Source organism: Falco cherrug, chromosome 9, assembly GCF_023634085.1.
Source record: "Falco cherrug isolate bFalChe1 chromosome 9, bFalChe1.pri, whole genome shotgun sequence".
Lineage (NCBI taxonomy): Eukaryota > Metazoa > Chordata > Aves > Falconiformes > Falconidae > Falco > Falco cherrug.
In genome coordinates, this window is record NC_073705.1 from 54,847,874 (window position 1) to 54,874,045 (window position 26,172).

The 26,172-nt window shown below is 38.9% G+C and overlaps 1 protein-coding gene across 5 annotated transcripts; it reads left to right on the plus strand.

The window, feature by feature from the left end:
* The first annotated feature begins 673 nt into the window (after positions 1 to 673).
* On the plus strand, positions 674 to 26,172 carry MKI67 (marker of proliferation Ki-67). Of its 5 annotated transcripts, none has more exons than XM_055719949.1 (17): positions 674 to 790; positions 1,083 to 1,218; positions 2,180 to 2,293; positions 3,827 to 3,908; positions 3,998 to 4,113; positions 4,627 to 4,696; positions 5,600 to 5,663; positions 7,580 to 9,082; positions 9,424 to 9,662; positions 10,413 to 10,833; positions 12,875 to 12,990; positions 13,227 to 13,398; positions 13,486 to 13,620; positions 17,468 to 19,098; positions 20,267 to 20,342; positions 20,906 to 23,992; positions 25,537 to 26,172. In XM_055719949.1, the coding sequence occupies exons 3-17, from the start codon at positions 2,202 to 2,204 to the stop codon at positions 25,659 to 25,661; spliced, it is 7,929 nt and encodes a 2,642-aa protein (XP_055575924.1). In that variant the 5' UTR covers positions 674 to 790; positions 1,083 to 1,218; positions 2,180 to 2,201; the 3' UTR covers positions 25,662 to 26,172. The 5 variants fall into 5 exon arrangements, with proteins under 5 accessions (XP_055575924.1, XP_055575921.1, XP_055575925.1 ...); XM_055719946.1 differs by having other exon boundaries at positions 675 to 790; positions 5,585 to 5,663; XM_055719950.1 differs by having other exon boundaries at positions 675 to 790; positions 5,603 to 5,663.

The following is a 26,172-nucleotide window of genomic DNA, read 5'->3' on the forward strand; positions in this document are numbered from 1 at the left end:
AGTTAACACTATTTGAATTACGGAAAGACCAGAGCAGAAAGAAGATACAGATCCTTGAATTAGTTTAGCAAGCCTAAGTTAAGCGATATAAGCTGATTCTGGACGTTCCTGTGGGGTTTAAACAACACCAGCAGCTAAAAGGTGCGTAGCCGGGACCCGGCGGAGCCCCCCGCGAACTCCTTTCCCTCAGAGCGGCGCTGCGCGGCAATGACCGGCGGCGGGGCCGGGGGGCGCGCTGCCCGGGGGGGCCGGGGGCCGGGGGGCGCGCTGCCCGCCACCCTGAAGCGGGGAACGGCTGCAGGGCGGGGCCACACTCCTGCGTCTCCGTTTGAAAACAAACAGCACGGCGCCCCCCATTGGCTCCGCCGCTCGCTCACGTGACCTCCCTTCTTCCAATCGAGGGCTGCCGCGCGCCTTTTCGAAAATTGTTTCATGAGATCGGTTTGGCACTTTTTCTCCTTCCGCCAAGGAGGCATCAGGTAAGGCTAAAAGAGTCCGGCCGGCGAGGTGCGCCTGTCCTAGCTAGTCGGGCTGGGGGTGTGTGTGTGTCCCCTCAGCCATGGCGGCTGCTAGCAGGTGAGGCCGGCGGCGGTTCTGGGGCCGCCTGCACGGCTCCCGTTCTGTGCTTGTGCGCGGCGCAGGGATACACCGGCGGGCGGCGGCGGCGCGAGGGCCCGGAGGGCGGGAAGTTCAGTTGGCGCCGCGCGCTGACAGGAGGGGCCGTGCGGGCGGGGGGCAGCGTCGCCGCCGCCACACCGGCCCCTCGGCGGGCCGCGCACCGCTGCTGCGGGTAGGGGGCGGCCGGGCCGGGGCTGCGGGGGCCCCCGGGCGGGCGCGACTTGGGGGGAAGGAAGGGTGAACTCGGGGGTGAGGCGGCGGTGGGGCTCGGGGGGGATCGGGCCGGCCGGCCGCGGCGCTGGGGCTCGGGGCGCTGCCCGCGGTGGCCGCCTGCTTCCCGTCCTGCCGGCGGGAGCTGCGACGCGGCGGCGCCGGCCGCGCCGGTGGCTGTGGCCGCCCCGCTTGCAGACGCGGCCACACGGAGCGTGGGCTCGTAACGGTGGCGTGAACTTCGCTTTCTGCAGCTCGTGTGGCGTCTTTCCGTGGTAGCAGTTGGTGGAAGCTGTGAACAGTGCAGCGGGTACGGAAAACCTGAAGACTGACGTTTCTTGTAACATACCGGTAAAGGCTTTTTAGGCGGAATGTCAAATTGGCCCTGAGGTGTGTTTTCTTGGGGCTTTCTTTTTTTTTTTTTTCCCAACAATTATTTTCTCGTATGAAACCGAGCAAAGAATCTCAGAAGGATGACACTTCACTGCATTAGTTCTCCTGGTTTAGCTTGCTACTTTCAAATATATGATGCTTGCTAGTCCGTTTTATATATGCTTTTTGGAGGATTGCTCGTACTTCGTGCTATAGTCATACATGAAAAGAATAGGGTACCTTGTTGTGCATACGCTGCTGGCTTGCGTTTGGTTTTTGTTTAGCAAGTTACTGTTCTTTCAGCTTTCTTTGTACGTGTGCACCGAGGTGCACCTGCCATCCTCTCAGCAGTATCGGCAGCCTGTCACAAAAGCCTAGAAACGCTGAACTTGCCTCCTTTTGCGCTGCCCTCCTGCGAGTGCACCTTCTCAGTAATGTCACTATTTCCTCCTTTTTCATGAGGATACAACTATAATTAGTCGGTCCTTGCTTGCTTTAAAATCTAGTCAAAGAATTTCCACATATGTAAGAGAATGCATAATATTTAGGTTTAGATGAGGAGGGGTGACTTTACATGGAAATAGTTTTAAGTTGCTTATGGGATGAAATATTGTGTTGCCCCTGAATCTTTGCAAAGGCTCTGATGGGTAACAAATACCTATTGCACACATAAAAGTAGTATAAGCAAATTTACGCGAACAAGTGATGATTGCCTTTGCCACCCTGTGTAAGCATTAATTTCTTCACTTACGTAGTGTCTTCATCATCCCATTTATGATTACACTGGTTGCTCACCATAAGTAGTTTCCAGTTTTTTATACAGACAACCACATGTTAATGGCACCAAGGTTCTGCTGTAAGTTGGAAAATGTCTCTTGAACAGAAGTAAGAAAAAAAAAAATATTATATTGATTTACTTTCATAAACATGTAAAGTGTTGTTTGGATTTGGTTGAGTTATTTTTTTTGTTCTTTTACAGGCAGGATTCCTTATATTTGAAGATGCCACTCTTTGGGAATATTATTGTAATTAAACGGAACGGGACTGATGGAATTAGTTTTCCACTCACTGCAAGTTCTTGTTTATTTGGAAGGTGGGGATTAGTTGAGTACTTGCATAATCAAGATAAAAATATTGATATTTTCCCTGTAATTTTCTTTTAATACTTACTTGCAAAAATAAATGTTTATTTCTTTGTGAATGATGTACAGGGAAGGGAAGCCCATATTGGCCTGGGGTTAATTGTAAGACTAGAAAGCTGAACTTAGTTTTTGTTGTTGCTTTTTGTCTTTTCCTTGCCAGAACTACCTTTGGTTTGTGGTTGGTTTTTTTGTTTGTTTGTTTAACGTTTCTGGCCAAAGCAAATCTGGGGAAGGGATTAAAAGTAATACACGGTTGATGAGCAAGTGATGATATTCTTCTATTTGGAGACAGTTTCCAGATAATTGACTCGAGAAGAGAAGAAAGGTACATTGCTTATATTTGACTATCTTCATTACATCAGTGCTTATCTCAATTTTTTTTTTAAGTTCTCCAGAAACTCAGTTTGAATATGTGAACCAATATCTAGAATTAATATTAAAAAATAATTAGCACTTATACCAAATAGTTAGAACTTGAACCTTCTCCTCCAATCTAGTCTTGAAACTCGCTTTGACTTACACAATTGAGTAATAGCGGGTTTTGAGCTTGATCCAGCTATTTTACATTAAAGGATAAATTTAATGTTCCTGAACAGTGTATGTGAAGACGTGACTAGATGATCCTAACATAAATTGGCTTCAAATAAAATGTTTTTAGTTCTCTTAAACTAGATCTGTTCAGCACTTTAGTGACTTTGATAGGTAACTCCCCTCACTGTAATTACTCATTCCGGAACCCGATTCCATAGTGAAAGTCTATGGGAAGCAATCCAGTGCCAATAATACTGTACTTTGGCTTCAGCAGAGCTGCCCAGATGTTACTTAATGGTACAAATATGAATTTCTGCCACCTGCATCAGTGAGGTGTCAGGTACTTCAGTGGACAGTACCTCTGGTATGATAGCTGGTGTGTTTGACGCCTAAGACCTATCTCATGTCAAAAAGATTAGAGATTAGCTTAAGAAAAAGCGTACACTTTGAAACACAACTTTCACTTACTGATAACTTCTAAGAAGGTAGAAATAGCTATCCAGGTGAGACCAAAAGTCCATCTGCATGATACTCTTGTCTCTGAGAGCGATCACTAATGAATGCTTAAGAGCATGTGCTGGCATTTTCTAAAAATACCCCACAAGTCTTTGGCGACTTGCAAGCCAGGAAGCGAGTAATCTCAAGCCACCAGACATCTGTCATAGATGCGTCTCTTTTTGCTTGTTGCAAACTGCTTTTTTCAGAATGTGGGTATTTCACATATTTTTTGTGTTAGGGATTCTCTGATGTTGTAGAAGTGTGAGCTTCTGCTATTTTTTGCTGCAGCTGAAAGACTTAGGTAGTTCATTTTCTTCATGTTACCAGATTTAAGGAAGTGTCATGCTGCTGTACAGTTTATTAGCTGAAAAGCTGGGAAATCGCCTAACTCTACAGTAGGCAAATTTTTCTGGTTTTTGTTTGTCTTGTAACTCAAACTGTATTTTCACCCACAGGAGAACAGAATGTGATATTCGCATCCAGTTACCTCAGGTCTCAAAAGAACATTGTAAAATTGAAGTAAATGAGAACAAGGAGGTAAAGACACACATATCACATATTTTAATGATATGTACCTTGTATCATTGCATCTTTTCAGGCTACTGAAATATTTGTTTTATTTTTAGGCAATATTGACTAATTTAAGTACAGTAAATCCTACGCAGCTGAATGGTGGTTGTTTTCAGCAGCCTGTACCTCTGAAACATGGAGATGTGTTAACTATTATTGATCGTTCTTTCAGGTAAGTACCAATGACAAACTGCTGATGTCTCAATCCTAGAATGTGTTCTGTGGGCAAACAATGTGGAGAGCTTTGTGGACACAGGCCTTCATTGCTGGATGAAGATACAGAAAGTGGCTGTAGATAAATGGGAAAAATTAAAACGTCCATTTACCATCTTCAGAAACAGAAGTTAATCTTGTTTACTTTGTATTTTGTACTTTGTGTTAGAGTCTTACAAATCTTCAGGAGGCAGGATTGCTTAAAGATTTTTTTTTTTAATCACTTTTATATTACATTAGGCTAAAGCAATAAAAATAGCGTTGTCTGGAGAGATCATTTTTATCTTGTTACAAGGTTAGTCAGTTTTAGGGCAAAATTTAGAAATATTTTGGTGTAGTTAAAGCCTTTAAAATTTATATGTGTGTATTGTTGGGAGTGGATAACTATTGCTGGGTTGTTCATCTTAATAATGGGATTTTAGTCATGAGCTGTTTGACAAAAAATGGTTGTCTTTTGAAATATTTCTTCCAGATTTGAATATCCTCGGCAGTCAACACCAAGAAAGGGGCGTTCTAGGTCTCCAAAAGATGAAACACTGCAGGTAATTCTGTGGCCGTAGGCTTATGTGTTACAAGTATATAGGTATTAGCAGTGATATTGTATTCTAATTCCTTGTTTTCTTATTAGGAATAATTTTTCAGCCATTGACTGCCCTTCTGTTTGAAAATACAAATGAACTCCTTCAGATAAATGCCTTCTTTTATTAAAAACAAAAATTAATAATTTATTACTTATCAGTTTCTGGTAATAGGTACTTAATAATCTATGATGTTACTAATAAAGTTAAGCTATTAAATATTAATCCTTAGCGTCCTCGAAGAGAGGATGGAAACAGGAAATGCCGAGTGTGTGTGCTGGAAATCCTTGTACTTCAAATGAGGAAGTTTGCCTTGGAGAATAGCATTCTTTTTTTTTTTTTTTTTTTTAAACAATCTATTGTTGTTCTATGTGCTAGTACACTAACATTGGAATTTATAAATATAAAACTAAGCCTATCTTTTAATAATTTATTGTCATTAGTTGCTTCTTTTGTTCTTGGTAAAGTTTTCTCCCTTCAAGAGCATAGTGTTTGTTTCAGAGTACTGTAGCTGTTGATACATTTTTTTTTTTAATGTCATAATTCTCTTATTTAAATTAAAGTCTTCCACTAGGTCTGGTAAGGAAGTAAAATTCAAGTGTGCTTATATGTGTTCATATGCTACAGCTGCTTTTAGAGCTTAATGATGTTAATGATAAAACAAGACTTAAACTCTTGCTATATAGGGCTTCAGATGCGTGTCAGTCAATGTTCTTATAGTCTGAAATATTCTAGGATTTCATTTGAATACTTCTAAGACTTCAGTAAACAATGCATGTGTTTTTCAATGTACAGTTGAAAGCTAAGCTTTAATTATTTGTTGCTCTGCTGTAATATTGTACAAATTTACAGGTTCTTCATGTTCAGCAGGTGGCAGAAATGGAGTTACTACACCAACAAACTCCAGGATCTAAAAGTCTTCATGTGTCAGGTTGGTACCTGTTTTATGGGGGCTTTGTTTTCTTCTTCCCCCTTCACTGTGTTTATTCATAGTGTAAGAGGAAAAACAAGGTTGAAAAGAGCAAAAGAAGTGCATTTTAAGACTTGTCAATCTGAGTACTATACACCTTGCTGTGTCAGCGTACTATCTCATCATACTTAAATGTTGTGATTTACCAAAACGAAGTACTGCTGAGAGAAATCAGTTTAATTGCATCCTGACAAAGGTGCAGTAGCAGCCTGGAATTGGCAAAATCCATACATCTTGCTTCGTGATTTGTGCAAATTCAGTTTATGAAGTTTATAGGCAAGAAGAGAGTTCAGTACACCAGCTTTGCAAATGCAATGCAAATGTCAGTTGAAACTGATATGTGAAATAAATGCCTATTAGATTTAATTCTAAGTGTCATTAAACAAGGATAATGTGGTACATTCACCTTTGTGATTAAAAATTACTTGTAGTTCTCTGCTGACCCAGAATACAGCTAGATCCCTTTTGAGCAAATACTGCATTATCTTATGTATTCTTTCCTAATAAATTGAAATGGGTATAATTTTGGAGACATATAGAAAGGGTTTATTTTGCCGATTAAAATAATCATTTACAATAGCTGTTTCATGTAAACCCAGTAAAATCTTCTAGAGGTACTAAATCTGGGTAGTTATAGATCATAGGCTGGTTAAATGCCCCAAATTCACCTTCCCATCCTTCTTGTCTTAAGTAACGCTAATATCCATGGGGAGATACAAGGTTGGTTAGATGGAGGCTATTTGTCTACAACCAGGTTTGATTTTTGTGACAAAGGTTAGTTCTGGTGCAAAAAAACCCACGCTGTTTCAAAGCATTCCATTTCAACAGGTTGCTGTGAGTGCATCTGTATTGACAGGATTTGGGTAATAGGTTCCCCAACACTGTGCTACGATACAACACCCTTTGCTTTTTGTTGTTCTGTGAATTTTAAGGGAACAACTTGTCAGCTCAGTAAAAAAACTATCCATGTGCTTGTCTGCAGTTGGGTAAAAAGTGTTCACAAAAAGATCTAATTTCCTGTTCTTTCCCATGTCTCTTTTTCTCCCCACTCGCTCCTTTTCCTGGAAGATAATTGTCAAGCTTTTCTTTGTATGTCAGAGTCTCTGCCTTCACCTTTGCTTGGATTAGTTCCCTTCACAATTAAGAAAAATCAACGTTTGTCACCATTTGTTCCATCAGGTATTCATGCTGACATACTGTCGAGAAATAGACCTTGTAGATGTATAGGTATACATAAGGCCTCAGCCTGTGGCTGAAAAAGGCACCTGTTCTCAGATGTACTCTTGTCAGCTTGCCTATACCCCTTGCTCTTGCAAAACACAAAGTGAAGCTTGCTGCCTCAAACTTCCTTGGATGCAGTTTACAGATGGCACACGTGCAGTCACTTGCTATGTCTCATCTGGGAAGCGACGCTGTCCTTTATTGCCTAGCTTTATGCTAAAGAAGCATTGCCACAGTTCAAACAATGTAGCACACCTATGTAAATGCAGGACAAAAACTGGATTGGATTGTGGGAAGCTAATCTATATGGTTCAGTTCTGCGCTCATAGATCTGTATTGTGGCATCCCTGAAAGTTCTGTATGAGCTATTGATTCCAAAGAAAAAAGCATGAAATGCCAAGTGCCTTACCTGAATGAATATGGGATAAATTCCAGATTACAAGGTAAAATTATGTTAAACATACTAATGCTTCTACTTTGAGAGAAATTGTTATTGTTAACAGAGCTTTATTTACAGTACTGGAGCCTGGTCTACTGCCTTGGGAGAGGAAAGGAATGGATTTTTATCTGTGTTTATGGAACTTAGATTTGTAATTCTACAATTTTTAAGTAACTCTGCATCTGTATTACTTTGTTTTGCTTTGCTTGCTTTGTAGATGATGCTGAGTTTGAAGAAAAAAATGCCAATGAAATTAAACAAAGTACAGAGGAAAATACTTCCAAAGCTTTACCCATCAAACTGCAAACACCCAAATCTTCATGCAGAATACATCAAATCATTACAAAGAAAAATGAAAAGTCTCCCTTCACTAAACTCTATGAGAAACTGAAATATGAGATTCAGGTGAAAAATTTCCTGTACAACGGAAATGCATCTCAAGAAGCTGCAAAAGAAGATGGTAAGAGTGTTCCGCTAGAACCAAGTGCTCAAATTTTATCATCAAGCTGTGTTCATGATCTGGGAAACCTGACTGAAGAAAAAGGAATAGGCAGAAGTGAAAAGATTGAAGAATGCAAAATAAAGCAAAAAGTTAACAGTTTAGAGTTTAATGAGATCTCAGCTGCTGGAAGCGCTACCAATAAGAGTTTTACCAGAAGTCCTCAAACTTCTGTTTCAGAGGAGATATCAAGAGATACTGGTAAAAGTCACTTGCAGGGTCATAAGGAACTAAGTCCAGCAGAGAAACCTAATGGTACTGAAGTTACGAGCAAACCCAGTAAGGAAAATGATGGAAATGCAGCATTTCCACTGGAGCTATGCCCTGTAGAATGCTTGGATCATACAGATACAATTAAAACACACAGCTCTGCAATAGCATTAGATGAACAAGCACAAACAGCTAACATGACTAATGTTTCTGAAGTAGATAAATATCTTCTGTCTACACCAACACCCAGAAGGAAGAGTTCCCAGTCTCATTTCATATCACCTACCAGAGAAACTAGTGGAATGAATCCTGTAAATAATGGTACTCCAACAACTCGACGACGTGTGTCGTCAAAACGTAAGTCTCTTTCAGAAATTTCAGCTGAAACTGAAAGAGAAGATTCAGTGAGCCGAAATGATAGCCTCAAACAACTGCCTTTGGCGGAAGATAAGTGCTTAAAACAAAGACAAAATAGTAAACAACATACACCAGGAAAACCTGTAGAAGGAGTAGTGCTGAAAGAAATTTGTGATCAGGCAAACTCTGTTAACTCAAAAGAGGGACATTCTGAAACTCCTGCCTCTCTTTCTAAATCCAGGAGTCCCAGAAGAAATAACAGACAAAATGACAAATTATCAAACAAAAGTGTCCATTCGGAGACACTAGCTTCCGAAGAGTTAATGTCAGAGCTGGCATCTCCTGCTAGTCAGAAACCTGACTCTGGAAGAAGGAGGAGTAGGTGGAGGACCTCTGTACTGCTAACTGAAAAAGTACTGGAGGCAGATGCTGTTCAAGAACATCATAAGACTGCAGACGGAAAAGACAAGGCAACTGAAGAAGAGCTGGTCACGAAGGAGTATCACCAGAAACAAGATTTGGAAGATGCCAGTGTTATAAGACCTCGTAGATTGCCATCAATGAGAAGGTCTTCTGGAAGTGTTACTGTACTGAAAGACAATGAGGCTGTCTCAGAAGTGAATATTTCTGGCCTGTTGCCTGGAGAAGAATCAGGTAAATGTGTTCAATCCCCTGCCTTGGTTTTGTGTGTGAGAAATTCTCGTAGCATTTTCATGAGAATTTTCTACTTGCATAAAATGTAGAAGGCATCACTGCACTGACATCAGCTCAAAAATATGTATCATGTATTTGACCATAATATCATCATATTTGACCATAAAAATACATGATGATGTGTATATATGTTTTTTCAATTGGATCTATTTTTTCTTTAAGGTATGTTACTTTCTGATATGTTTCCAACTTTAAAATGTACAAGTAAGCACTGTTTTCTATGTGGGTTAAAATGTTGATCTGGATTCTTATATAGAATTATTTTCAATTGTTATTTTTAGGCAAGACAAAAAGGGTATCTCGGAAGAGGAAAAGTGGTGACTTGTTACTTCAGCCTTTAGGAAACAGAAAGAGAGTGTCTTTTGGTGGTCAGCTAAGTCCAGAACTTTTTGATAAAAGTTTGCCTGCCAACTCGCCACTTAAGAAAGGTGCAACTCCTGCCAGACTGAGTTTACCGATGGGAAACTCGCCACGAGCTGTTCTGAAGAAGGCTCAGGGACTGAAGTGCTTTGCAGCCCAGGTAAACTTTAAGACTAATCAACTTGCTAGGACAATTAATGTGAAAAGAATTTATATTTTCTAAGACTTCTAAAAAAATAATTACAAATTAGAAGCAAACCTTGTTGGATGTATGTTGGGAAGTGGAAATTTTAAGTACAAATTAAAAGGGTGTTAGAAATCTGCAAATTTTAATCAGCCTTTTTTTTTTTTTTTAACTTCTCCATTGTAAAAAAGGGTTTAGGTTACCTCCTACCTATATCTACCTGTCTATACAGGAGGTGTGTTTTTATTCACATCACACACTATTGCTCATTCTCATGCATTTGCAGGAGTATATTTCTGTATGTTTGTGCTTAGCAGCAGCGTTTACAAGCTCCAGTTTACCATAAATAACGGAAAACAGAACAGTAGGTTTTGGCAGACTGTGCAAGCTACTGCCACGTGGGTTGACTAGAAGCTTGAAAACATTTGCTGTTGATTTAAACCAGTTAAAATCTGCGTAGTTTACTTGATGTGAACAAAAATTTATTCGAGAGTAGAATGATAAATTCAGTTAACTTATTCAATTGAATTTGCATGTATCTTTTGAGACTGTTTTGAAATTTAAAACTTGTAACAAGTTTATTTTCAGAGAATAAAATTTAAGGCCTTTTCAAATGATCTGATGATATTTCACACTACTGTGTTCACGTACCAGAGATGTAAACCAGCATTTGTTGTTTGGCTATGTACTGTAACATTTTATCTTTATGTATTTTTTTTCTACTAGGAACTTTCTGAACATTGGCAGAAAGAAAAAATGTCACCAAAAAATTTGCCAGCCCAAAAGTCCCCAGCTGCCTCATCCCCTGCCTCAGGGAAGGCAACATCTAGATTTACTTCAGGCTCTCCAGAACCTTACACACAAGGACGTTTCTCTGTTTCTCACATCACAGCACTGTTACCAATTGCAGAAGAGAAGGATGCTGTTGCAGAAGACATGAATACAAAGGAGAAAACTGGTGCCTGGGTGAAAACATCTAAGTGTTCTGACATTAACCAAGATGATAAAACCTTTTTAACAGCTACACCTGAGAAATTAACAAGTGCACAATTTGCTTCGAAGATCACTCCCATGAAGAGCAGAAGTGGAGCTCTAGCAGTTATCAATGCAAAAAGAAGAAGCGGTGCCTCTACTGCCAATTTATTAGGTGTATTTTAGCAGTTAATTTTTAATATTAATTTCAATGCTTTTAAATGTTGTCACAAAACTGAAATAAGCCTATTATTTTGTTATTCAGAGGCTAACAAATGATTGGCATGTCTTCTGACAGTTGTTGGAAACAACTGGAAATTGCAGTGTTACATTCTCTTGTATTCATAAAGCAAATTACTAAAGCATATAAACCCATATATAGAACACAAATTTTAATGTTCAGAATTTGAAAAATGGTAGAATTAAGGTTCTGTGTGCAAGGTTAGTTGCAACAGTGATCCTTCAACTCCTTCCAAGTGCAAGTAGTATTGAACTAAATCAGATTATATCAGTTATATCCACTTTCATTTCAAACAGTGCAGTTTATAGCAATCTAGCTTCAGTTTGTTTTCCTTGTGCCTTTTTTATACAGAATTCATAACCATTGTCCATGGACTGGTCTGCACTTAACTGCTGACAATGGTATATAACAGATATAGTTAAACAGGATGATAACTGGGTGTTAATTTGAATATTTTGAAGTTGAATATCTGAATTTGAATGTTGAGCACTGGTTTGAAACAGCTGCATTGGAAACATTATAATAGGGGAGCTCTGGTTCTTAAAACTTTTCTTTGAAGACTCTTACAAATGAAGTGTCTTTGTCATCAGTTTTCATAAGTTAAATAAATGTAACTCTTTGAAAGTCAAATGTAAAGCTTCCCATCAACACCACCATTGACCCAGGAATTTTTATTACGCTCTTTTTTTTTTTTTTTTTTGTATTGGAATTTTTAAATTTTGGCCATCGTACAACATACAATGTCCCAATGATGATCTAATCATCATTATTATTACATGATGAGATAAAATCACAGACCTTTATGATACTTCCTGGTTAATACAGCTGAAAGTGGTATTAGTCTTCTAGGGAAGTGTGTGGCGGGGGTTCAGTGGCTTTGGTTGTTCTATTCATTTTAATAGAAGCAGTGTGCTTCACATATATTAATGACATACCATTTTTCACCACCTCTCTGTAACGTATAAATGTTTTTTAATATTGGTGCATAATTTTCTTCTGCAATATGAAAAGAACATCATGATTCTTAAAAATTTTGGATGTCTACTGTGTTTCCAATACTTTATCAGATAATCTTCTGCTGCCTTGGCATTTTTCTACATATCCTGAACACCCTAGCAATGACAGCTTTAGGACGTTGTTTTTATTTACAGACTTTCCCCAACTTGCACAGCAGTTCTGACAAGAGAATAATATCTTTTTCCTCAGGAATGGCATATTCCCCTTTTTAATCTCTACTAAAAATAATAATTTCTTTTATATGATTGCTGTCTTCTCATAGCCGATTTCTGAAGTAAACAAGGCTGATGTCCTACCAACTTACAGCTTCGTTTATTACACAGCTGTAACTAAATCCCTGGTTTCTGTGCTGTGTATGGAGTGATGTTGTGATAGAGGTAACTTTGGGAATTTTCAGAGTATGTCATAAGCAGTTACATAAAAAGAATTATGGAAAGTCTGTGTTGATTTAAGTGCTGAGAGCAGTATAAATAAATAGCTTACTGACTGAAATTTCTTGGGAAGGTGGTGAAAGAAAAGCTGGATATGTTTCACTTAGCAGCCATTCCTCTAATGTTAAATCTTGGGTCCCACCAAGTTTAATAAAGAATGAGACTGAAAGGCTTCATGGTGAGTTTCTATTAGGAAAATTTTTTTCTTTACAAAAAGCGTGAGAGTGCAGTTGGGTCAGCATTCAGGTCTAGGATCTAACACCTATTTGACACTGTATGAAGCTTTTTGTTGTTTTGATGTGAAAAGCCATACTGGGTACTTGAATGCTTGTGAAACTTCAGCTGAAATTGGGTCTTCCTACAGAAGGCGTTTCACAAAGCGTTTCAGTAAAGGTGTTGTCAGATGATACAACAACCACTTACCTATGCCTGACTGCAGCAAATCCATTAGAATCTTAAAGAAATAACTGTAAACTTCCATTTATACAGCCGAGAATTGAAATGGTTATTTCTCTTTTGCTTTCTAGTTGCAAAATCTTGGGCAGAAGTGGTAAAACTAGGTGTCGTAAGACCACAGTCAAAGACCCGTAAAAAGAGTGTCCGTAAAGGAAGACCCCTGAAGAAGAAAACCCAGTCACCAAAGGTAGTATTTCTCTTTTTTCACATTTCTTTGGGATTTTTGCATAACCACAAAATAGCTTGTGTTTTGCTACAGAAGCTGGAAGCTTTTGAATTTCTAGCATCATGTTAAATGGGTGTTGACGTGTTTGTTACAATTTTTAAGGAAAGTAGATTTTATGTAAAAGGAATCTTTGTTTACTAGCCTTTTTTTCCTTTTTTTTTTTTCTGTTAATTTTTTTTATTCTTTCCCTTCTACAGGCTCCAGAAAGAAAAATAAAAGATCATTTTAGTACAGGTCATGCAGAGTCACCTGCTACAATAGTTGTAGGTAGAGCTTATTCTACCACAGTCAGAGCAGCTGGACAGGTCCCTAAAGTTGTAAAAAATCCTATCTTGAAGCCAAACATGAATATGGACGAAAGCTTCACAGGTAAGTTTTTTAAGTCTGTTGCCTACTCTGCCAACTATGTCATTCCTTATCAAAGCATATGCTCATTTCTCTGAATGTAATTTACAGGAATGACTGAAATGTTTCAAACTCCAGAAAATAAGAGTGGGAAAATGTTACCTTTGGCCACTGTTCAGAAGACTGATTTTACACCAACATGTACTGCAGTGGATACTTCTGAACTGCACACTCCTGAAGAATCTGGTATGTTTGTTATTTGAAAAGAAAGGGAATGTTTAGATAAATTTAGGGGTAGCAGTGTGGTGGTGTGTCTACTGCTTGAGACAGTGAGTAGTTTCAGCCTAGGCAGGCAGACTTGATGTATTGCGATGAAGCATCTGGCAACCTATAAAAGAAATAATTGATTTTTATCATGTATTAAAAGACGGTTTTGTAGTTTCAGTTAATTTTTGAGTAGGTGTTATTTGTTGTATTTGGTGTGAAACTAAAACGTCAAAATACTGTTTCAGGCAAATCTTGTGCTGAAGCATGCGTTTTCTTAATCAGTTCTCTGGGTACATATGAATCCAGTGACAAGGGTTTCATGGTAGGGAGATGTTATTATGTAAACTTGCAGAAAAAAGTCTACTTACAATTTTTTTTTAAAAGTGTCAGGTTAGAAAGATTTATATGAAGATGCATCTTTTGCTAATAACCTTGCATGCCAGTCATTGTGTCCCTGTATAAATCACAATTCTTTAAATTAAAATTGTTTTCTTGAGAATTTAGCAAAAATAAGCTATGAAACACCAACAAAGATCAAGAGTAAATCCTTCAATATTTAAAATAATAATGGTTGAAATATATTTTGGTTTATTTCGGATGTGGTAGAAGATAAGCTTAGGGATAACGAACCTTGTTGCAACTTCAGAAGAGAGTTCAGTAAAAAGTCTTTTATTTGAAAGGGACTAGCAGAGTGATCTTTGCCTATGTGAAGATGTCCGTTATCAGCTGCTATTTATACTGTTATTTAGTGCTTTCCTTAAATTAGCGGGCCAGCCTTTAATCTTAGATTCTATACACATCAATCCTTTTGTACATCATGGATGCTTTAAGTCATAATTTAGGGAATATGGGTTGAAAAAAACAGTGTACTTCCTAATTCTGCTGGTCCAGGAATTTGGAAGGACTTGAATATCTTATGGTTAGTTAGGACTTGACACGATAGGGACTACAAAGGCAAGCCATTGTTAGATCCTACAAGCCTTGATTAAAAACACACCAGCAAACATGCCTACTTTAGTTTTAAGATGATGGTTTATGCTGTTAAAATCAACAGAGAGATTGTTTTAAGATTGAGATTATAACTGCAGTTAAGGATAAGGGACTCCTACAGTAAGCCTGTTCCTCCAGCCTGTAGTACTCTTACTTGTTACTGGCCTGCTGGTAGAGACTCATTAACTGCAACTCTGAACCTGATGGTCCAACCAGTTCTTTACTCTCAACCAGTTAGCCGTTCATCTAGCCTGTGATGTTCTTGTTTGGGTACCAAAATACTGTGGAGACAGTGTTGAAAACCTTGTTAAAGTTGCATTGCATAATAGGCAGTGCTTTCTTTTCATCCACAAATCTCTTACTTTCTATGATAAAAAGAAGTGGATTGGTCAGGTATGATTTTTCCTCTGGTAAATTGGTGCTGACTGTTCCCAATCACCCTGTTCTTCCTGTGCCCAGAAGTGTGTTTCAAGGACCTGCTCCACTATTTTTCCTGGGACCAAAGTGAGGGTAGACTTTCAATATTCAAATCTTAGTTTTTAGTATATTATTCCAGAAATAGCATTCTGGCATTATAGATTTAATCTGAATTGTGTTTCAGGAAGAAAATACAAATTCCTCTAAATGCTTCCGTGACTTGTTCTGACCAGGCTTTCTTTCATAACCTTTCTTTTGTTTCAGTACTTTTTTACTAGCCAAAGGAATGATAGCTGCTTCTATTGAGCAACAGCACAATTATGCTTGTTCTAATGCTCATGCTTACTGCAGTAGGAAATACCAAAAGAAAATGCGTAGTTGGCACTAAACAGCGAAGGATAAGCACTTCGCTTTTTTCAAAGCTTTCCTCTTGATTATCCTTTTCTGCTATCCCAAGCAAGCAGGATACAAAAGAATCCAAGAAGTACAAAAGTCAGTGCCTCTATAAGGACCATAATGAGTATTTGTGAAAAGTGTCATTCCAAGTAGAAGCTACATGCAAACTGTGAGTGTAGGTAGCCAATATTATTGCAGGACCTGTCTCCGTTATTTTTTCAGTGTTCTTGGGAGTCTGGAGAGGTCACAGTCAACTGGAAGCTGGCAAATGTCCCAATTTTCAAGATGGATAGGAAGGAAGACCTTGGTAATTATAGGCCTGCCAGTCTCACTTCAGTGCCTGGTAAAATTGTGGACATGGTTATTCTGGGAGTTCTCAAAAAACACTTGAGAGACAATGCAGTCATTGGTTATAGCCAGCATAGATTCATGAGAGTAAACTCCCACTTAAGCCAAATTAATTTCCTTTTATGACAAGGTCACCCATCTAGTTGACCAAGGGAAGCCAAGAGATGTGATGGTTTGGGATTTTAGTAAAGCTTTTGATACTGCCTGTCACAGTATCCTGAATAAAACATCCAGCACACAGCTAAACAAGCCCATAATATGCTGGGTGAGTAATTGGCTGATGGGTTGAGCTCAAAGAGTTGCAGTACATGGGGTTACATCAGGCTGGCGGCCAGTCACCAGTGGTCGTCCCCCAGGGCTCAATTTTAGGGCTGGTGCTCTTTAATGTGTTTATAAATGAACTGGACACAAGAATTGAGTGTACATTAAGTTTGTTGATGATACTAAACTGGGAGGAACCGTGGACTTCCTTTGGGGTAGACAGGCCTTACAGTGAGATCTCAACAGACGAGAGAGCTGAGCAATCACCAAATGTATGAAATTTAACCAGCAAATGCCAGATTCTCTACCTGGGATGGGCTAATCCTGGTTATACATACAAATGGGGGACAACAGGCTGGAAAGTAGCCCCTTGGAAAGAGATCTGGAGGTTTGTGTTGATGGCAAGAGTCAACAGTGTGCTCTGTCAGCCAAAAGGGCCAACCGTGTCCTGGGATGCATCAAGGGAGGTTGTCCTACTCCGCACCGCACTGGTGTGGCCCCCCCTTGACTTCTGTGTGTAGTTTTGGGTGCCTCAGTATACAAAAGACATTGAACCATTGAGAATGTGTCCAGAGAAGAGCAACCAAGACGGTGAAAGGCCTTGAGGGCAAGACTTACAAGGAGGAGCTGAGGTGGCTTGGGTTGTTCAGCTTGGAGAAGAGGAGTCTGAGGGGTGCTCTGGTTGCAGCCTACAACTTCCTTGAGTTGGGGGCAACAGAGGGGAAGGTGTTGATCTCTTCTCTCTGGTGATCAGCGATAGGACATAAGGAAATGGAATATGGGTGTGTTGGGGGAAGTTCAGGTTGGACATTATTAAAAGGCTCTTTCCTGAGAGGGTGGTTGGTCACTGAAACAGGCCCTCCAGGGAAGTGGCCACAGCACCAAGTCTATCAGAGTTCAAGGAGCATCTGGATGACAGTTTTAGTATATGGTTTATTTTTAGGTGGTCCTGTGAGGAGCAGGCAGTTGGACTCAATGATCTTTACATGGGTCCCTTCTAACTTGAGATATTTCATGATACAAATTTTACAAATATATCTTGTAATTTTTTCTTCCTTGGTGTCGGAAGGATCAAACATACTTTAATGTGAAAGTTTCTGATTTATGTCTGGTATTGCTTCAAAACAATGGAAATTGCAATAAAAACCTGACACCACTAGAAATCTTAAGGACAACAGAAACCAGGGTTTTTATATCAAATTAATGATATAATTATTAATGATCAAAATTTTTATAGTCAGTTTTTAAAATGTATGCTGTGCTTTGTAGAAGCTAATTGCCAACTCAATTGCTGATGTACAAATTTGGTTTGTAGAAGGCTCTGTTTGAATTACTTAGTTATAAAGCAATTAGAATTCTTGGATTTTTTGCTTAATTCTTTTTTCAAATTATGTAAATTACTACTTTTTTTCAGGAGAGATGATGGTGTCACCGTTAAATAGTTCAGATGGTTCAGAACAGAAACAAGATAGTCCAGGCATTTCTAGCTTTCTGAGAGGAGAGTCTCTAAAGTCTATGTCTGATGCAATATCCACAAAAACTGAAAAAAGAAAATCTATGCTGGAAGAAAGTGTTAGTGTGGATAATTTGTCAATAATTCCAGAAAAAGAAGCATCTCGGGTGAAATCAGGAAGTAAAAGGAGGACCTCAAAGCAGAAGCTGAAGCCAATTGAGGCTATGTCAGACATCAAGCAGCTTTTAAGGACCCCAGAGCAAAGTTCTGAACCCATAGAGGCTTTGTCAGGCATCAGGCAGCTCATGGAGACCCCAAAGCGGAAGTTGGAGCCTGTAGAGGCTTTGTCAGGTATCAAGAAGCTCATGAGGTCCCCAAAGCAGAAGTCAGAGCCTGTAGAGGCTTTGTCAGGCATCAGGCAGCTCATGAAGACCCCGAAGCAGAAGTCGGAGCCTGTAGAGCCTTTGTCAGGCATCAGGCAGCTCATGAAGACCCCGAAGCAGAAGTCGGAGCCTGTAGAGGCTTTGTCAGGCATCAGGCAGCTCATGAGGACCCCGAAGCAGAAGTCGGAGCCTGTAGAGGCTTTGTCAGGCATCAGGCAGCTCATGAAGACCCCGAAGCAGAAGTCGGAGCCTGTAGAGGCTTTGTCAGGCATCAGGCAGCTCATGAGGACCCCGAAGCAGAAGTCGGAGCCTGTAGAGGCTCTGTCAGGCATCAGGCAGCTCATGAGGACCCCGAAGCAGAAGTCGGAGCCTGTAGAGGCTCTGTCAGGCATCAGGCAGCTCATGAGGACCCCGAAGCAGAAGTCGGAGCCTGTAGAGGCTCTGTCAGGCATCAGGCAGCTCATGAGGACCCCGAAGCAGAAGTCGGAGCCTGTAGAGGCTCTGTCAGGCATCAGGCAGCTCATGAGGACCCCGAAGCAGAAGTCGGAGCCTGTAGAGGCTCTGTCAGGCATCAAGCAGCTCATGAAGACCCCGAAGCAGAAGTCGGAGCCTGTAGAGGCTCTGTCAGGCATCAAGCAGCTCATGAGGACCCCGAAGCAGAAGTCGGAGCCTGTAGAGGCTCTGTCAGGCATCAAGCAGCTCATGAGGACCCCGAAGCAGAAGTCGGAGCCTGTAGAGGCTCTGTCAGGCATCAAGCAGCTCATGAGGACCCCGAAGCAGAAGTCGGAGCCTGTAGAGGCTCTGTCAGGCATCAAGCAGCTCATGAGGACCCCGAAACAAGAGCTGGAGACTGTTACAGATGAAATTACTGATGAAAGGTTGCTGAAGGCACCAGTACAAGAAAGGGGTGCAGTAAAAGATGTGGCAGGTCTTACTTTAATCAAGAAAAGTCCAAAGGTGAAATATCAACCAGTAGAAGACATGATTGGGGTCAGCCGTATTTTCAAGACACCAAAGGAAAAAGTTGAACCTGTAGAAGATATGTTTGGTATTAGCAGATTAGTGAAGACTCCAAGAGAGAAGCATCAACCAGTTGATGATTTTGTGGGTCTCCAAAGGCTTATGGCAGAACCCAGGGGAAGATGTTCTGATTCTGAATTGGACTATGTTGGAGTTACAGAAATGTTTGATATACCAGAGGAAATTAAGGTAAAATACTTTATTTAGCTTTTGGAAGGAATGTATTTAGACTTTAAAGCCTGTGGTTGAAATGGATTCTTTGGCCTCCTAGTATGACATCTTGTATGTTACAGCACTTCAAGTATGTCATGCCCATAACCTCCAGAGGAAGAAATACTTTCTAGAAAAGCACCTCATGTTGAACCTGTAAACCTGTAAAGATGGCAATTTTTTTTTTTTTTTTTTTTTTCTTGGTAGCTTTGTCCCGGTGAATACTTCCCACTAGAAGACCTAAGTTATTACAAATTTGAATCTTAGCACTTTAGGTTTTTCTGGTCATTTGTTCCTGTTATGTTTAAAGCACCCTTTAAGGTGCTTACAGACTACAATCAGATTCTTTCTCAGCCTTCTTTTTCATAAGCAAGACTTTTTTTTTTTTTTAACAGCTGCTTCCTACCCTACAGATTAAATTTTAACCTCTCTTTTTCTTTGCACATCCAAAACTGTTGAGCTTTTGACAAAACGTGTTTCCATATTGTTAGTTGATTGCTCTCTATGCCCCTAAGTCTCTCCTTCATTGCTTCCTGAATGGATGCCTATTTTATAGAGATAGCTCTATCACTGTACATTTGCCTGTGTTAACGGTTTTGGTTTTTTTAAGGAATCCTGTCTAAGTAGTTACTGAGGTTGCTCTGGGTTACCTTTCTGACCTTATAATTCACAGTTCCATCACACTTGCAATTGTAAATTTTATTAATATTTACCCTTATGTTCATTCCCACATCCATAAGTAAAATGCCAAATATCACTGGGCTTAGTACTTGTCAGTGCAGAACTAGGATAAAACACTACAAAACACTCAAATAATTCAGCTTCAATACCCCAAATTCCTTTTGAGCACTCATTTAGACACTTTTCAGCCAATGTAATTAATACTTTTTTAACTGTGCAGTGTTTGTTATCTCACTTTAAAAACTGCTACAGCAGCTTAAATGGCAAGTATCAAGTTTGGTATATTTGTGTGCTAATTTCAAATACATGGGTGCAGTTATAAAACTAAGTTAATTTCATTTTTAGAGAACAGTATTTGACAATTTTTTTTTCAAATATTACTATGTATTTTTGAATTGGTTGGTTCCATTATTTCTTGTCCTGTCCTGTCAGACATGTATTTATTGATTATTGTTTATTCCCTTAGACCAAGTCAGTAAGTGTTACGGATTCTAGGCAAGAAGATACTGCACCTCTTTGTACTAATTCCAGTCATAAGTACGGTAAGTATAAATACTCTTAACTAGAGGAACTACAAATATATAAGGTAAAATATGGCATTATGAAGTTTTCACATGTTCTAAAAATTCTGAAAAATACAGTGTGAAGCATGCATAGCCCATGGAATTTGTGCAGTCATCTCTAATGAACACCAGCTGCTGGGATTCTATTGGTGTATAGAAGTAACAGTATAGTAGTTTGTTGGTGCAGTAATATGGGCATCTCCAAACATACCAGTGTAAAAAAAAAAACACCATGCTGATGTTAACATCTCAGCTTAAAACTATCTTGCTTTGCAAAGTCTTTCAAGAACATAGCTTAAACCTGCCTACCAAATAAACCAAACATCTTTGGTCAGAAACCTGGCCCTTAATCTAGGACTTGGTTAAAGTCTTAATTTATTTATTTTTAAATTAAGAATATTAAGTGTGATTTATTTGACAAAGATGATTGTTAGGAAAATCAAAACTCACAGATATTACTTTGATCAGACATAGTAATATTTAACTTCTGTTTGTGCTCTTTTCCATGTAAAAACTTTGAATGGGGGGAAAAAAAACCCCAGATGTTTTAGACAATGAAGGAAATATTCCACAAGGTAAAGATTCTCGACAGAAGGAATCAACTCGTGAAGACCAGACCACCCAGATACTAACAAGGGGCAGATCAAGGAAGACAACACATCCTGCTTCAGCAAAGCAGTGTGAAAAGGATTTGAATTTAAAAGAACTGCAAAGTTTGGGGAAAAAGAATACCCAAGAAGAGATGGGAGAGATCAGTAATTCGACTTCAGGAGCAAAAAATGAAGGAAGAAGAACAAGAACAAACAGTCTCATACAAGAAGAAATTGTTTCAAAGCACCCTCTTCAGGAAAAAGTTGTGGTTGTTCAATTTGTGGAATCACATGGAGCTACTCAAGGACCAGGAAGAGGTAAAAGGGAAAACCCGAAGGAGATAAGACATCCAAGTGAGAATCTTGAATCTTGTAGCAAAGATTCTTCAGTGCTACAAAAAGAACCTGATAATATGAAACAGGCATTGCAGGAGTGTAGTATCAATGACACATTATCAACTGAAGATGATCCAGCCATAAAGACAGCAAATGTATCTAGGAACATTCAAAATGAAAGTTGTCAACTGCAAACAGGTTTAATAAAAGGTGAAAACAAATCTAGTGAAGGTGGTGTAGAAGACAGCGAAGAAATGTTTCTGTTGCCTGGGAAGAGGTCTAAAAGAGTAAAAGAAAAAGAAAACACAGAACCAGTGGCTCTACCTAAAAGAGGAAGAGCTAAAAATACTGAAGTTAAACAAGCTTTTTCGGAGGACCTTCATGAGACAGCAAGGAAGCTTCGTAGTGATCTATCAGCGAAGATGATAAAAACAGATGAACAGGCTTTTGACAAAGATACTGAGACTGCTACAGCAGAAGAATCTGAAAATGGAAGTAAACATGAAATAAAGATAACAGGGAAAAGGGTGAAGTCTTTACGCAGTGCTAGAAAACACTCAGTTGAAGTAAAAGCAGATGTTTGTGGGACGGCACTTGAAAATATACAAAATATTCAGAAAAACGAGGAAATTGAAACTGATACTGAGACACAATCGCATGTCAAAAATAAGATTAAAGTATCTCAGGGAGATGAAACAGATAATGCTCAGGAAAGCACAACAGAGGCATCTCAAAGATTAAAGGCAGAGTCACCTGGAGAGATAAACAAAATGCCAGTTACTGCTCTCAACTTGGAAGCAAACAGAAGTGCAGTACAGGGAACAAATAGAACTAGAAACAGGAGAGGCAAAAAAGACTCTTTGGAGAAAAAGGCTGATGAATTTGCCAAAGATGTAAACAACCTAGAAATAATGACTCCCAACTTGAAGTCAGAAATGGAAATGGACAAATCTCTCAAAGATTCTTTGGGCTTTGTTTGTGGCAAGAATACATACCAAGTCATGAAGGACCAGAACAACCCAGCTGCCACATCAGTACCTGCTGCAAACAGTGACAGTCTTGCTCTTAGCCCTGAAAAGCGGACAAGAAATGAACACAGAATACTTGAAGCAAAGCAAACTGAAATCCTGCAAGAGAATCAAGCACAAAAAAATGGAATGGCATGTAGAAGAGGTAGAAGTAGAAAAGTAAATTTTGAACTTGAAGTCAGTTCCAGAGCAGTTGGAGGAAAAAGGAGTTTGCCTGGGAATGACAAAGGAATGACTTACGAAGGTGGTCAACATGAGACTTCAGAAAATCCTTCTTCACAAGTAAGGAAGAGCAGAAGAAAGCAAGTTGATTCCGTTCCACAAATAACTTGTTCTAGGTTTGTGGAAAAACAAACATTAATTGCAGATCATAGTAAAGTTGAGGCTTTTGTAAAGGAGCAAGATTCAGCTTTGGAAGCTACTCCCTCTTCAATGGAAGATAATCCACTGAGACGAGGGAAAAGACGAGAGGTTGCTGCAGCATCACAGACATCTAGATCTCTTTCTATCAGAAAAAGACATGGATTGCTAGAAGGTGATGATAAAAAGATGACTGTGAGAGAAGATCAAAATCCAGCTTTGGGAAATAAAACTTCACAGACAAAAGCAAATGCATCAGCAAGGGGCAAAAGGAAAACAATTGATCCAGCAACAGAGGAAAAACTTTCATCTCTCCGGAGAAAACGTGGCTTGTCAGAAACTGAGAGTAAAGAGGAGGGTGCTAATGAAGCACAAAATATGTCTTTGGGAAGAGTGTCCTGTGCAAAAGAGAAGCCATTAGGAAGGGGCAGAAGGAAAGAAACTGCTCTGACGTCACATACAACTAATTACATTTCTCTTCGAGGAAAACACGGTTTGCCAACAGATAATGGTAGAGTAGAAGTTGCTAAAGAAGGTGTTCCATTAGAAAATTTAAGTTCATCTGTAAAAGAAAATCAACTGAGAACAGGCAGAAGGAATGAAATTGCTCTCTTGTTAGAAGCCTCAAATTGTACTATTCAGGGGAAACAGGACTTATCAAAAGAAAGTGGTAGAAATAATAATTACAGGAAAGGAAAAAATCTGATTTTGGGAAGTTCTGCTTCCCAAGAAAAAAATGATCTGTCAAAAAGGAACTCAAGGCAAGCAACTACTTCGCTGGCTGTTAGTTCCATCTCACTTCGAGGTTTGCCAGAAGGTGGTAAGAATGAAACTCCTGAAGAACAAGAGAATGTACTTTTGGAAGGAGCTCCATGTGCAAGAGAAAATCCATCAAGAGCAGACAGAAAGAAAACAATTTCTTCCAAATCTGAAGAAACTAGTTCTGCTTTTCTCAGGGAAAAACCTGGCTTGCTGGAAGGTAGAGGTCAAAGGAAAATTCTTGAAGATGAAAATACATCTCTAGAAAATAATTCATCCCAGGGAAAAACAAGGCAATTGAGGAATAGAAGGGAAAAGGTAGAATTCAAATCAGAGGCAGCTACTTCTACTTCTGTCTGTAAAGAGGGTGACTTGCCAGAAAACAGTAACACTTTGGAAACTCAAAATGTGTGTTTGACATCCACTGGTTCCGAAAAAAATAATCAGTCTGGAAAAGGAAAAGAGGTTAACCCTATACAGCAGGCAACTTCCACCTCTCGCAGAAGAAAGTGTCAGTTGCCAGAAGATGACTTAGCATCCAAAAAACTAAAATCAGGTGAGGCAAGAATTTGCTTTTTATTTTCTAAGTATAGCTAAGTTATGTATAGATACAACAATAATGTGTACAAAATTCTAATATTACTGTGGGCTGCCATGCTTTTAATGTAGATGGAGTAGGTCTTCAGTGTGGCAAGAATACTTTTAAGTAAATAAGGTTTATATTATCTTATATAAACAAGGTATTTTTTTCCCTAAGTAGAAGGGACTGGTTTTATGGGATATGACACATACTCGTCCTCTGGGGTATTCAAATGTCTTCATAATCTTCTACAATACATTTTTTTTCCTCAATCAATACCAATAAATCGTAGTTCAGAGTAAATACAGCAGCTAGCTTACATGCAGAAGGTGTTAATGACAGAACATGATAATCACGTGTTTATAGCACCCGTTGTTCATCTTGTATTCTCCTAAATACAGTCCAAGGTCCTGTTTTCCAGATCTCCAGGTTTTGGAGAACCTTTACCTAGTTATCAGCTGTTTTTTGAAGTTGATGTTAGAAGACCCTGAAGCTGTATTTGAGCTAAAAAAGACAGCAAAAGTTGCATGCGTCCCCCACTTCTTCCTTTATTTTGCTTTCCCCAAGCCAATAGAACTCTTGCTGCAGACATCTAGAATATTCCCTGGAATTTTCAGCTTGATATGATGTAACTTAAAAACTACCATTATGCACTTAGAAAGTATTATCAAATAAATGTATGCGAATGGAAATAACAATGATTCTTTAGAGCTACATATTGAGGGATTTCCTGCCAGATTGTGTTAAAAACCTTATTATGATTTGACACATGCCTTTTGTTTAATTTCTCTTTGGCTCTTTCTCTTTTCTATAGCTTGTGCTTATCCTCATACAAGATGCATGTCTCTTTGCCATATATCTATCTTGGTTTATTAAGTTGTCTTGTTTCCCTTTGCACACTTGCTAGTTCCTGCTTCCTGATACAGTTATATTTACTTGCAAATGATTGATCTCTTCTGATGCTTTACTACCTGCCTGGATAGTTTCTTTTCCAGGCAGGTTGTCTTTCCCTGGATCTTAGAGTCTGTTTATATGTCTGATGGTTGGGTTGATGCTTACCTCTTGGAGCAGCTTAACTTTTCTGTGCTATCTAGATGCTTACATAGGTGTCTAGTCATTTCTTTACAGTTAAAAGCCTGACTTTCCAGCTTTATCTGGACCATAAAACAGTTACTATATATTAATTTTTGCAGGATTCTTCTTTGGTGTTGCATATGTTTTAGTTTTACATATCAGTAGAAGGAATTTTAGCTAAAATGGTAGCTAATTGGTTTTTCTGCTCTCATTAATGTTAACCTACTTTCAGAAATAGCTATAAGTCCTTAGGGATCTATCTTAAAGGATATTGGATGTGCAGAAGTATGGGGTTTGTATCTTGTTTGTTGAATTCATAGAAATAAGTTTTGGAATGTAGCTGTTAAGGACATTTCCTTTAAAAATTTAACTGAAGATTGAATTTAGTTTAAAATGTTTGATTTGTGACACAAATTTACCGTTAATTTTTTTGTGTGTACAAATAGAGAATGATGAAGATAGATCGCTACAAACAGGAAAAAGGAACAAAACTAAAGAAGATGTAAAGGTGACTCAGGCTGCTGGAGGCACGGACAGGAAGACAAGATCAAGTGCAAGAACAAGAAAATAGTCTTAACAGTCACAGACTGTTTTTAAATTTTTAAATCAATTCAGTAATTGAAATTCCAGGGTTTTTTGATGTGAACTGATTTGCATTCAGATTTTAAGCTCAGATTTTGTAAAATAAAGAATTATAGTATTATCAAAGTATATTTCGTAACATGTTTACAGATACAGCATAGGTATCTGTTTTAATAGATCTGTCTTATGTGTAGCAGTTCCTAAACTGTGGGGTGCTTGTGCAAAACTGCAAACAAATCTGTTTATCCCCCTTTCTCTTTTAATCAGTACAGCAGTCAGGAAGCCATATTAATTTACTGTCAGTTTAGTCAAGCTATTTTCTGCTTAAATTTTCTGGTGCTTAAGCCTTATTTTTCATTACAGTTCTGTAAATATTATCTTGAAGTATAGATATATTAGCAGAACTATTATATTGACATTTAGATTATTATTTTTTTAAAAAAATAAGTTCATTGTACTGAAAAGTGCAGATTTGTAAGTCATTAAATTTGTAAACTGTC

What these genes read in the sequence shown, in the direction of transcription:
- MKI67 (XM_055719946.1), top strand. Translation starts at nt 2,202, where the DNA reads ATGCCACTCTTTGGGAATATTATTGTAATTAAACGGAACGGGACTGAT. An exon ending in GCACACTCCTGAAGAATCTG is followed by an intron (nt 13,621 to 17,467) that starts GTATGTTTGTTA and finishes ACTTTTTTTCAG; the next exon opens with GAGAGATGATGGTGTCACCG. An exon ending in TAATTCCAGTCATAAGTACG is followed by an intron (nt 20,343 to 20,905) that starts GTAAGTATAAAT and finishes AAAAAACCCCAG; the next exon opens with ATGTTTTAGACAATGAAGGA.